The sequence below is a fragment of the Oncorhynchus tshawytscha genome, linkage group LG22, assembly GCF_018296145.1.
Source record: "Oncorhynchus tshawytscha isolate Ot180627B linkage group LG22, Otsh_v2.0, whole genome shotgun sequence".
Taxonomy (NCBI): domain Eukaryota; kingdom Metazoa; phylum Chordata; class Actinopteri; order Salmoniformes; family Salmonidae; genus Oncorhynchus; species Oncorhynchus tshawytscha.
Window position 1 is genome coordinate 27,791,780 of NC_056450.1, and position 14,111 is coordinate 27,805,890.

The 14,111-nt window shown below is 45.0% G+C and overlaps 1 protein-coding gene across 1 annotated transcript in view; it reads right to left on the bottom strand.

Moving 5' to 3' along the window:
- The window catches only part of LOC112222240 (plexin-D1-like), a 118,275-nt gene that overhangs the window by 38,973 nt on the left and 65,191 nt on the right, over positions 1-14,111 (bottom strand). Inside the window, exons 15-19 of the mRNA XM_042304015.1 lie at positions 6,219-6,358; positions 5,746-5,925; positions 5,096-5,180; positions 4,695-4,961; positions 1,726-1,875 (exon numbers count right to left, since the gene is read on the bottom strand). Of these exons, the coding sequence (XP_042159949.1) occupies positions 1,726-1,875; positions 4,695-4,961; positions 5,096-5,180; positions 5,746-5,925; positions 6,219-6,358 (822 nt within the window). The remainder of the gene's footprint in view (positions 1-1,725; positions 1,876-4,694; positions 4,962-5,095; positions 5,181-5,745; positions 5,926-6,218; positions 6,359-14,111) is intronic.

Genomic DNA, 14,111 nt, shown 5'->3' on the forward strand with positions numbered 1-14,111 from the left:
TGGGGACAGAACAGTGTTTAGCAGGTCTGTAACATAGACTCTGAGGTCTTTGAAAGAGAGAATAGAAATGCACACAGTCTCACATTGACACACAATCAGACAAATACACATTTAGACTAACACACACACACACACACACACACACACACACACACACACACACACACACACACACACACACACACACACACACACACACACTGGAATGTGTGTGATGGTATGAGTCAACCACATGACCCACATGTGACTGGAGGGTTGACTTCCACTTCTGCTTTCTGGTTGGCCAATATGGACTCTCAGCCTCTGTCCAATATTCATACCCTGTTTTCTAAAACACATCTGCAACTCAGTTCCTTTCACTGACTAACCCAATTTTCTATCTCAACCTTGTTGCCGAAATTCAGTATGTCTACCTCTTGGTCCTACAACCCCATAACCTTCTGTTACTAGACTGAGGAGGGGAACTAGTGGATTGTCTCTCTCTGGTCTGACTGTTTATTTGTCCAAACCATAAAAACAAAGGAAAAAAAGAGTGGAACTGGTGTGGTGGATAGAAATGTTCCTGTTTCGTTGGGGTACAGAAAGCCCCTACAGCGCCCCATACAGAGGCTCAGCTTCACTTCTGAGCCAAGGGAAATAGAGGTAAAAATAGGTAGCGGTATGCTGCTGAAAAGTCACTGAATAAATCAAAAGGGTTGTTTTAATGCCCCAAAGATAATCATTTGCATACCCTTTAAACTGGGGGGACCTAGCACACAAACAACACAAATATAACTACACACACACACACACATTCTCAGGAGAGATGAGGGCTGCCCAACCGTTGGTGTTATGACATCTTGTTTGACCCCTGCCCTCTGTGTTTGTCTGCTAATTGCATGTGTTTATTTATGGACATCCTGAGCGAGAGAGAGAGTGTTTTCCCTCCCTCCCTCCCTCCCTCCCTCCCTCCCTCCCTCCCTCCCTCCCTCCCTCCCTCCCTCCCTCCCTCCCTCCCCCTCCCTCCGTGACTCATGCCTCACTGACCATCTGTGAGTAACAGACTGATAGAATGGCCATGTCTGACTGTCTAACTCAGATCAAAGGTAAAATGTTGATGTCTGTTTCTCCCTAATATACCCTCTCAAAACAGACTGAAATGGGAAACGGACGAGAGCGGGGAGGGAGCAAGAGAGAGTGAAAAGAGTGAGAGAGGGAGGAAGAGAAGAGGTGGGGACTTTATCAGAGCGAGTTTGGTTGTGGCTTTATTGAGTCCTTCTATTATAAAGAGACTTCTGACACAAAACCAAAACATGTGGACAAGGCCACTGTCCCAAGGTCCCTTCTGAAACAGTAGAATTGAAATGAAAACCCAGGTAGTGGTGTGTGTGTGTGTGTGTGTATGTATGTGTGTACATGCGCACGCTTGCATACATGCTTGCGTGCGTGCGTGCTTGTGTGCCTGTTATCCCCTGCACGTGTGTATATGAGGGTGTGTGATTGAGCTGGAGACAAGAGATGAACAGATTACAGATGAATAGACATAAACTATTAGAATTCAGCTTTAGGTTTACTATTACACCCTGACCAAGAGGAGCCTGTCATCCTGCTTGTCTCTCTGCTCTCAGCTGAATCATGGGGACATAGTTAAGTCAGTACATAAAACCAAACTGGACACGGATTCAAAATCATGATAATAAAGTGGTCCTAATTAGTAGCCTTAGAATATGATGTAGTTGTACTCACTGTGACAGGCAGTACACCCTCACTGGAGCCCAGTGACCCGTTGATGGTACAGTGGAACAGCTGGTTGTTATGGAAGCTGATGTCACAGGGATAGGAGCCAATCATCACTGAGTATTCCTCTGGTGCCAGATCCAGATCGCTCGGTCCTTTCTGTGCCAAACCCAAACAAAAACAGCCACCGGTCAGTCAGAACACTAGGGACACCATGGTCTGGCTCAGATAGGCACAGCTGACACGCACCTATGGGCGCACACACACACACACACACACACACACACACACACACACACACACACACACACACACACACACACACACACACACACACACACACACACACACACACAGGCCTGTCATTCATCTGTCACACTGAGTATCCCTGTGCCAAACTGTTTCACAACATTTCTCCTCACAAACTGTGTGAAAGTTCATCTTAAAGAATCAAACAGTAGACACCCGTCCATCACAACACCAGCCTCTCCAGCCTCTCCTTAGTCAGAGTTTTGAGCACTGGTCCCCACACACACACACAACAGTGGACTGACACCCGTCCATCACAACACCAGCCTCTCCTTAGTCAGTGTTTTGAGCACTGGTCCCCACACACACACAACAGTGGACTGACACCCCTCCATCACAACACCAGCCTCTCCTTAGTCAGTGTTTTGAGCACTGGTCCCCACACACACACAACAGTGGACTGACACCCGTCCATCACAACACCAGCCTCTCCTTAGTCAGTGTTTTGAGCACTGGTCCCCACACACACACAACAGTGGACTGACACCCGTCCATCACAACACCAGCCTCTCCTTAGTCAGTGTTTTGAGCACTGGTCCCCACACACACACAACAGTGGACTGACACCCGTCCATCACAACACCAGCCTCTCCTTAGTCAGTGTTTTGAGCACTGGTCCCCACACACACACAACAGTGGACTGACACCCGTCCATCACAACACCAGCCTCTCCTTAGTCAGTGTTTTGAGCACTGGTCCCCACACACACACAACAGTGGACTGACACCCGTCCATCACAACACCAGCCTCTCCTTAGTCAGTGTTTTGAGCACTGGTCCCCACACACACACAACAGTGGACTGACACCCGTCCATCACAACACCAGCCTCTCCTTAGTCAGTGTTTTGAGCACTGGTCCCCACACACACACAACAGTGGACTGACACCCGTCCATCACAACACCAGCCTCTCCTTAGTCAGTGTTTTGAGCACTGGTACACACACACACACACACACACACACACACAGTGGACTGACACCCGTCCATCACAACACCAGCCTCTCCTTAGTCAGTGTTTTGAGCACTGGTCCCCACACACACACAACAGTGGACTGACACCCGTCCATCACAATACCAGCCTCTCCTTAGTCAGTGTTTTGAGCACTGGTCCCCACGCACACACACACACACACACACACACACACACACACACACACACACACACACACACACACACACACACACACACACACACACACACACACACACACACACAGGCCTGTCATTCATCTGTCACACTGAGTATCCCTGTGCCAAACTGTTTCACAACATTTCTCCTCACAAACTGTGTGAAAGTTCATCTTAAAGAATCAAACAGTAGACACCCGTCCATCACAACACCAGCCTCTCCAGCCTCTCCTTAGTCAGAGTTTTGAGCACTGGTCCCCACACACACACAACAGTGGACTGACACCCGTCCATCACAACACCAGCCTCTCCTTAGTCAGTGTTTTGAGCACTGGTCCCCACACACACACACACACACACACAACAGTGGACTGACATGGCTGAGTAAGGAGAGGAGCAGAAGAGGAGAGTAGAGGAGAGGTTGTGTGTTTATCCCCAGTGTGTTTCCCCTCTGTGATTACACCCTCAGGACCCTGTACTGTCCTGTCCCCTCTGCAGGATGCCACCCCCTGGGTCTCTGTCAACAAGCATGCACGAACGCACACATGCGCACGCACGCACGCACGCACGCACACACACACACACACACACACACACACACACACGGAACAATGAATACCTAGGGCCAAAACGGGATGAAAGCAAACAAAACCCACCACATTCCAACAGAGGTCATTCACATAGGATCTAACCAAACAACAATCCCCATCAAACAAACCCGTTCAACTCCACCCAACATTCTCTTAACCTGGTCCAGCCCACTCACATACACACACAGTCACACGAGTCAGTGTTCCACAAACTAGGTCCACCCAAAGTGGAATCCACCTTCCCAAAGAAAACAGGAAGCAACATTGAATACCCCCCTCCCCTCTTTCACCCAAGTAGACAAGGCTGAGGCAGCCATTCCTGTAAGGAGGCCCCATCCTGACACGCGCATGCACGCACACACGCACACACACACGCAGAGGAGAGAAAGAGAGCGATAGGGGCAGAGACGGAGAGAGAGAAGAACTCAGACCAACCGATGTTCAAAGCCCTATTTCTGCTAGTCTTTGCAACTTCGGCTGTCTGTCTCTCCCTTCCGGCACCAAGGCCTGTATAAATCAGCAGCACCAGTATATTTACAGTTTTTACAATTGTTAGCATTACAACCCTCAACCCTCCCTCATATATGAGGCAGTAGTTTATGTGGCAGTTGCATTAGTCAGCTATAATACAGACAGGATCCCACACAAACATGGCTGACTGGGTTCTCTGCTTAGAGGTGGTGTTCTTGTCCTGTACTTCCATCTCTGAGGAACAGCCAAGTCTTAAATAAATACAAGTCATGATTCAGAGCTACACAGTCTTTGATCTGTTTAAAGAGAGTATGAATACAAAGCCATTGAGACATGTCTTTCTACTATTCTCAGAGTACATCCAGATTGACAGGAATGGACAGTTCCTGGAGCAGGTCCACTAATCTCCCTGGTCAATGGGCTTTTTACTTCTCATCCTGCTCCACCCTCTCCCATTGGTGCACTGGGCTGTCACTCACATTGATGATGAGTGTGAGTGGTTCTCCAGGGTGGTGTTTGATCAGCTTCTCTTTGTTGGCGGTGAAGAACTGAGGATCTTCCACATACTCCAACAGGAAGTGACCTCTGTGAGGCTCCTCCTCTTCCTCCTGGTCTGGGCCGTCAAAGGCGGGGCCATCTCCCGTGTAGAGAACTCCATTCAGCAAGAACTCTACCGTGGCCTGCTGGGATTGGCTGGAGGCGGGGGAGGAGCATGTGATCATGGAGGAAGACTGCACTTTACAGGCCTGAGGAAAGACAATGAGGATGAGAAAGAGGAGTCCATTCTATTAATTCACTTCTGTTTTTCAGCTTCTTCTAAGATGTGAGATACTTCAGGAGTTAATCTATTCTACCAGAGAGGTTCCCTGTTATGACTCACATCCTGTCCGATGCCCAGCACCTCCATACTGACGCTCTGCACCAGGTCAAAACCTTGCCCCGTCACTGTGATGGTCCGACCGCCACTGGTACACACAACAACTTATGGTCAGAGCACACACAACTACACGCAAACACATATGGTCAGAAATAGGGAACACAGACAGCCACTCTGGTTAGAGACAGAGAGCACACACAACCACACAGTCAGTGTCAGCACACATGCCAATCAGACCCATTGTGCTCTCTCTCAGAGGTCTGTCTCACACATGAGGTGTCATTTAAAACCAACACACACACAGAAACAGGCCTGGAGAAGCCACAGAGCATCAGGAAGACATTAACTCAGTATGTCATCTCTGTGGTCGGATTCCAGAGAAACCCTCCAAGAGAGATTGTGTGGTGTAATGGAACTACAAGAGGTGTATAATTAATGCAATAATATTTTCTGCATGATTTCATACTCTCATTTGTCAATATAACACTGTTGTTTATCTATGAAACACTGGATAAATGGAAACTATGGAATGTTAGAGTTACCAATGGAACAATGCAGAATGCTGACTGTTCTCTGTGTGTGTGTCTGTTTGTGTGTGTGTGTGCATCTGTGTGTCTATACAGTATGTATGTACTGTACGTGTGTGTGTGAACCTGAGGTAGCTCTTCCTGGGTTTGATGTAGCTGATGGTGGGGTTTTTCTCATAGATGTACTGGGTGAGAAGCTCAGCGCTCTGACAGGGAATATCCTCAAACTCCACACACACCGACACCGCCTCAGTGTGTGTGTGCAGGGCCGCAGGTATGGTGCACTCGATGGTGTCTTTGGTTAGCCTGGAGCACACACACACACACACACACACACACACAATAATAACACACAATCAGCATAATAAAACCACACACCAAGACGGTTTCCATAACAAATACAGCCAAGAACCAAAACACAGCCTCTGAACAGACACCATATGCAGCAGCTGAAGAAATAACAATACCTCACGCACGATATAACCAAACAACTCAACAGGACTGTCTCCTTTAGAGTAACACAAAGCCTACAGATTCAGCACAGCAACATACAAGTCCAACAGTGAAGACAATTTAATAATTCACACAGTAAGACTCACGTGAGTATGGTGCAGTCCTGGGTGCCGTTGACCTTGACTCTGACCTGAGAGCCAGTGTCCAGGTACTCCCCCCTGAGGGTCACCCTGGTTCCCCCTGAACGAGAGCCTTTCCTAGGCTCCATAGACAGCAGCTTGGGGACCTGGGGTGGAGGTGGAACATATTAATGTGCCATGTTGTTACTATGTTTTTTTTTTCAATTGCTAAAATGCAATGGTCAAATCTGAAGTTAGATTGTCAAAACTCTTCACACAGTCAGCGAACAGAAGTATATGTGGACCAAACTGTGAATCATTTTTCATTGCTTTCACACAAAATGCTTTCAATGACCACATTCTCTGAAATCCATGAACTCTTTTCTCATTCATACTCCATCACCTGCAAAACTATATATTTGCAGCACGTTTTCAAATGCTGACACACTGTTTCCAAAACACATTCAAAACAGAATGATGGCAAATGTTGTGCATTTCTGCAGTAACCAGATTGAAACATATAGAAAATCTCAGCAGAAAATGTAATTATTCCAAACACAGCTGATTGCAATTTCAGGTGAAACCTACCCAAGTGTCCTGTTTTTAGTCTCGTTACCAAACAGACATAAGAGGACGGCTTCGGAATGATTTAGTTTGGAAACATAGATCAAGGAAGACAGGTTGGTGGGGAAAGAAGAGTGACAGGGAGCGAGAGGGAGAATGCGTGGAGGACAAAGGAGAGGAAGACCAAGAGCGGTGGTCTCTGATGAGATAAGGGCCACAATTATTGACCATGTTGTAAACCATGTTCTCTCTTTGAGAGAGGCTGGTTTAAGGATGCAACCAAATCTGCAGCGTTCAACAGTTGTATCAATAGTACACATTTCCAACAGGTGAGATGTGCATCCTTCAATGATAATTGAACTATTATTGCAGTACAATACAGTATGTTCACATTTTTACATGTACTGACATTTTGAAATATATTGATTGTTTGTTTTTCAGTAGGATCCAAAGGTTGCCACCCACAGGAGGGGTAGGCAGAATGCGAAGGATGCGAAGGAAATTGCCATTGTCGACGTGGTAATTGGCAACAATACAATAAAACTGTGGGAAATTCCGGACAGAGTGCTGGCAGACAATATCACTTTTGGGAATGTGAATACAGTCAGCACAACCATAATTGTCAGAGTCCTAGAGAAACTAAGGATGAAGCAGTTATACACTGTACCCTTTGAGAGAAACGGTAAACGTGTGAAAGAACTCTGGTATCAATATGTCCAGGTAAGATGTCTGTTCAATAACCAAACAGGGTACATACACAGCTATGGATAATGTAAAGTACTGTAAAACTGTGGATTTGTTGTATTTCAGAGAGTAATGGAGATGGAAGCCAGGCAAACTGCACATACATTCATCTTTGTGGATGAAGCTGGATTCAACCTGGCAGAAACACGCCGCAGACATGTGATTGGACAGAGAGCAACCGTGGATGTCCCAGGGCAGAGAGGAGCTAACATCACAATGTGTGCAGAACTGTCCAATGATGGTTTGCTGTTACACAGACCACTCATTGGCCCCTACAATACAGAGAGGCTCGTTTCTTTTCTGGATGAGCTGCATAATCGACTTGTGCCAGCGGAGGAGAGAGGGGCAAGAAACTCCCCTACCTTCGTTGTTGTGTGGGATAATGTGGCATTCCACCACTTTGTTGCACGTCCCAGGATGTCAGTACTATTCCTGCCTCCATACATCCCCTTCCTAAACCCCATAGAGGAGTTTTTCTCTGCGTGGAGGTGGAAGGTGACCATCATCCACATGACCAGATGTTCTTAACTGGATGCGGGTGTAGATACACTTCTCCTGAAGACTGCCAGGGTGTAGATACACTTCTCCTGAAGACTGCCAGGGTGTAGATACACTTCTCCTGAAGACAGCCAAGATTTGTGGTAGACCACAATTCTGGTTCATCCTTGGGAGCAATTTCCAAACGCCTGAAGGTACCATGTTCATCTGTACAAACAACAACATCAGAGGAAAAAGGGGGAAGCTTGCAAGCTGAAGAACACCATCCCAACCATGAAGCACGGGGGTGGCAGCATCATGTTGTGGGGGTGCTTTGCTGCAGGAGGGACTGGTGCACTTCACAAAATAGATGGCTTCATGAGGAGTAAAGTTATGTGGCTATATTGAAGCAATATCTCAAGACATCAGTCAGGAAGTTAAAGCTTGGTCGCAAATAGGTCTTCCAAATAGACATTGACCCCAAGCATACTTCCAAAGTTGTGGCAAAATGGCTTAAGGACAACAAAGTCAAGGTATTGGAGTGGCCATCACAAAGCCCTGACCTCATTCCTATTGAAAATTTGTGGGCAGAACTGAAAAAGCGTGTGCGAGCAAGGAGGCCTACAAACCTGACTCAGTTACACCAGCTCTGTCAGGAGGAATGGGCCAAAATTCACCCAACTTATTGTGGGAAGCTTGTGGAAGGCTACCCAAAACGTTTGACCCAAGTTAAACAATTTAAAGGCAATGCTACCAAATACTAATTGAGTGTATGTAAACTTCTGACCCACTGGGAATGTGATGAAAGAAATAAAAGTGAAAATAATTGATTCTCTCTACTATTATTCTGACATTTCACATTCTTAAAATAAAGTGATGATCCTAACTGATCTAAGAAAGGGATTTTTTACTAGGATTAAATGTCAGGAATTGTGAAAAACTGAGTTTAAATGTATTTGGCTAAGGTGTATGTAAACTTCTGACTTCAACTGTGTACGTTAGTACAGTCAATAAAGGAAAGGCCTTATTCTTATTCTATAATGAAATACTGATTTATGTCAAAAATCATTCAAACTTCAAAGAGAAAGTTCATTGTTTATGTATTGCTCCTTGTTGTTAATGTTTTTTAGGTCAGTGTGTTATGAGTGACAATGTATGCTTCCTGAGTGAGAATTGTTGGAAGTGTTGATGTCGAACAAGCTACATTTGGGACATGAATGTAGTGACTGAGTTTTGGAGGTGAGATGAACTGTTTGGCCAAAATATATGTTGGTAATGTAGACCGTGTGAAGAGTTTTGAAAAAGTCACTTCAGTATTGACCGATGCTTGTTAGCAATTGAAAAAAACGGTAATGTGCCATGTGGCTGCGTTGTTGTTCTGCTACTGTACACACCTCCGAGCGAGGCAGCAGTCTGCTGTTTTCATTTATTAGCTCGCTTTCCATCCAATTAGCAAAAGATTTCCATGTGAATATTCAAATATATGCGTGAAGAAAACATACTAATTTTCACACCAGTGGTGTGTTCCCACCAAATGTACATGATGCAGATAAAAATCAGAACGTGATGACGTAGTGCACACAAAATGTACTTTTTGGTTGAAGTTTTCACGTACCGAATAAAAATCTAAAGTTCAATGTGTTTCCCATTGCATTTTTAACCATTTTGTCACAAAAACTGTTAAATAGCAAATGTGTCTACTCTGGTCTGGGCACATGCACTCGAGCCAACAGCTATCAGATACAACAGTGTGGGTAGGCTAGTCTACAGTCAAACGGCAGTCAAGCATCAATCATCATGATGTCACTAGAGTAAGACCCTCAAAATGTATTGGAAAGGAGCATCAAGCTCATCGCCGTGTACTTTCACCTCCTTGTGAAGTTTATCATTTTCACATGTAACCTAATAAACTGCATGGTTTCCCGAGTCGTAGTGGGAGGACCACATACCATATCATTGCGTGACTCCAAGTTTACTTCAATAGGATGGTTATTAGATCAATATTTGCGCATTTCTCGCATAATTAACTTTACCGACACTAAACGAGCACACGATGTCGAACAAACAAACGATCTGTCGACATTTATACAATTGTACCGAAATGTCCTGTTTCCATCATAGTTGTCGTGATTTTCTTTTACAAGGTATGACTTTACTCGCAGAAAAACTGTGGATGGAAATGTGGTTAAAGTGGCACTATAATTGGATCATTCAAATCATCTATAAGTTCTATGTAGTCCATACTTTTGGTTTCCTCAGCTCTAGCTAAATAAACTGTAACATATTTCAAGTTTGATATTTAAAACTTGAGGACACTGAAGCCTTGAGGAGTATTTAGTATTGTTCTATACTGAGGTCTTGGGTTCATCTCATCCACATATGACAGGTTTCTGGAGCTAGGATATATTTCACTGTACAGCCATATAGTAATACAGCAACACACACACAGACAGGCTGAACACCTTCACTCGCTTTGAGGAAAATACAGGGCTCTCCTTCTCCAGTGTGAGTAAGACTTTTAAGCATTTCAACCCTCGCAAGGCTGTCGGCCCAGATGGCATCCCTAGCCGCATCTTCAGAGCATGTGCAGACCAGCTGGCTGGTGTGTTCACAGATATATTCAATCTCTCCCTATCCCAGTCTGTTGTTGCCACATGCTTTAAGATGGCCACCATTGTCCCTGTACCTAAGAAAGCAAAGGTAATTGAACTAAATGACTATCACTCCGTAACACTCACCTCTCTCATCATGAAATGTTTTGAGAGACTAATCAAGGATCATATCACCTCCACCTTACCTGACTCCCTAGACCCACTTCAATTTGCTTACCGCCCCAATAGATCCACAGACAATCCAATTGTCACCACACTGAACACTGCCCTGTCCCATCTGGACAAGAGGCATACCTATGTAAGAATGCTGTTCATTGACTATAGCTCAGCATTCAACACCAAAGTACCCTCCAAGCTCATCATCAAGCTTGAGGCCCTGGGTCTGAACCCCTTCCTGTGCAACTGGGTCCTGGACTTCCTGACAGGTCGCCCCCAGGTTTGTGAAGGTAGGAAACAACACCTATTTGTTGATCCTCAATACTGGGGCCTCACAAGTGTGCGTGCTAAGCCCCCTCCTGTACTCCCTGTTCAACCATGACTGCATGGCCAAGCACGCCTCCAACTCAATCATCAAGTTTGCAGACGACACAACAGTAGTAGTCTTGATTACAAACAACGATGAGACAGCCTACAGGGAGGAAGTGAGGGCTCTGGGAGTGTGGTGTCAGTGTGGTGTCACTCAATGTCAACAAAACTATGGAGATGATCGTGGACTTCAGGAAATAGCAGAGGGAGCATTCCTCCATCCACATCGATGGGACCGCAGTGGAGAAGGTGGAAAGCTTCAAGTTCCTCGGCGTCCACATCACTGACAAACTGAAATGTTCCACCCACACAGACAGTGTGGTGAAGAAGGCGCAACAACGCCTCTTCAACCTCAGGAGGCTGAAGAAATTTGGCTTAACACCTAAAACCCTCACAAACGTTTACAGATACACAATTGAGAGCATCCTGTCGAGCTGTGTCACCGCCTGGTACGGAAACTGCACCGCCCACAACTGCAAAGCTCTCCAGAGGGTGGTGCGGTCTGCCCAACACATTACCGGGGGCAAACTTTCCACCCTCCTGGACACTTACACCACCCAATGCCATAGGAAGGCCAAAAAGATCATCAAGGACATCAACCACCACTGCCTGTTCATCCCACTATCAACCAGAAGGCGAGGTCAGTACAATGCTGGGACCGAGAGACTGAAAAACAGCTTCTATCTCAAGACCATCAAACTGCTAAATAGCCATCACTAGCACATCAGAGGCGGCTGCCTATAGATATAGATTAGGAATCACTGGCCACTTTAAGGAAAAGGATCACTATCCACTTGAATAATGTTCCGTATCTAGCATTACTCATCTCATATGTATAAACCACACTCCACACTATTCTACGGTATCTTAGTCACTTCTAAATTCTGTTTACATATTGCATCACCCATTTCAAATGTATATACTGTATTGTATTCTATACTACACCACTGACTGTTAAACAGCCATTTACAGCACATCAGAGACTGCTGCCTATAGACATAGATTAGGAATCACTGGCCACTTTATACTAGCCACTTTAATAATGTCCCCGTATCTTGCATTACTCATCTCATTTGTATAAACTGTACTCTATACTATTCTACGGTATCTTAGTCACTTTCATTGTTTGTAAATATTGCATTACTCATCTCATATGTATAAACTGTACTCTATACTATTCTACGGTATCTTAGTCACTTTAATTGTTTGTAAATATTGCATCCCGCATCTCATATGTATAAACTGTACTCTATACTATTCTACGGTATCTTAGTCACCTTAATTGTTTGTAAATATTGCATCACCCATCTCATATGTATATACTGTACTCTATATTATGTCACTGTATCTTACTCCAATGCTGCTATGACATATATGTATATATATTCTTAATCCATTCCTCACTTAGATTTACGTGTAATTTGGGTATTTGTTGTGAAACTGTTAGATATTACTTGTTAGATATTCCTGCACTGTCGGAGCTAGAAGCACAAGCATTTTGCTACACATCGCAATAACATCTGCTAAACACGTGTGTGTGACCAATAACATTTGATTTGAGTTGATTTGACACCAGTGGAGGCTGCTGAGGGGAGCATGGCTCATAATAAAGGCTGAAACGGAGCAAATGGAATGGCATCAAACACGTATTTGATACCATTCCACTTATTCCACTCTAGTCATTATCATGAGCCCATCGTCCCCAATTAAGGTGCCATCAACCTCCTGCGACACACACACACACACACGTTGTACATTTACCCTGTATATAGGTCTCTTATTTCTTCTGGGTTTTTTCTTTATCCCTTTTTCTTATTAGTTCTACTATTTTAATAATGAATACAGCACTGTTGGATAGGGCTTGCAAGCTAAGCATTTCACTCTACTGGTGCATGTGACAATATAAAACTTGAAACACACACACACAGACACACGCACACACACACACACACACACACACACACACACAGACGGAGGATAGGTCCCTGGGGCTAAGACAAATATCCCAATACAGCTATACAGCATCAGCATTCCGGAGACTGCCGAAGCTTCTCTCCCCTCTGTGAACCTTGCCTCTAGGGAAGACCTCTCATTCTCACTGACAGGATTCACTTCCTGTGTGTGTGTGAACAAGCAGAGATTTCCATTGTCTGTGTGTGTGTGTGTGTGTGTGTGTGTGTGTGTGTGTGTGTGTGTGTGTGTGTGTGTGTGTGTGTGTGTGTGTGTGTGTGTGTGTGTGTGTGTGTGTGTGTGTGTGTGTGGTGGAGGCAGATGTTTCCGGCCCGAGGTGCAGAGGAAGGAGGTGCAGAGGAGGTGCCCATCCTGTCTCCGTTTGGATCCGAACCGTTATCCCTTTTCCTCAGAATCCCCTTCATCCATTTTCTCCCTTTCTTTCCCTCACACCCTGGAGAAGCAACCCAAAAAGTGGTAGGGGACCGCAAGAGGTTCCCACAAGCCTAAAAAACATTTGTTGTTTTGCATGTTCAACACCCTCTTGTCTCCAAGTCTGTTATTTATCCCTGAGATCATGACTCACAAGCAGAAGCCTTTCTTAAAAGTGACTGAAATTTTCCAACATCCCAGTTGAATTAAAAATAAACTCTTTGTCCATAAGCAAAAAGAAACAGAGGATTTAGTTGTGTATTTCCAGTCTGTGTAGTCCTAATCCAATAGGAGACTGTGTGGGTCAAGGTCAATCAGCAGAAGAAGCAGCCGGACTCCTCGGTTTGTAATGAATTCAAAGAGGAGGACATTTCAACAAGCTCCATGTTTGTTTTTGCTGGCACCGAGTTCTGCATGGCAATAGTGCTTAGTTGCAGTTCTGATGAATGTTTGAAGATTCCCACACATATGCATTCCTGAATATCAGAAGACAAATCTGCTAACATTCAACTGACACATTGGGAACACTTTCCCAGTATGAACAAGGACCAGGGACTGGGGAGAGATGGAGGGACGAGGGAAAAGAAAGGATGGAAAGATTGTGGATTTAACGAGC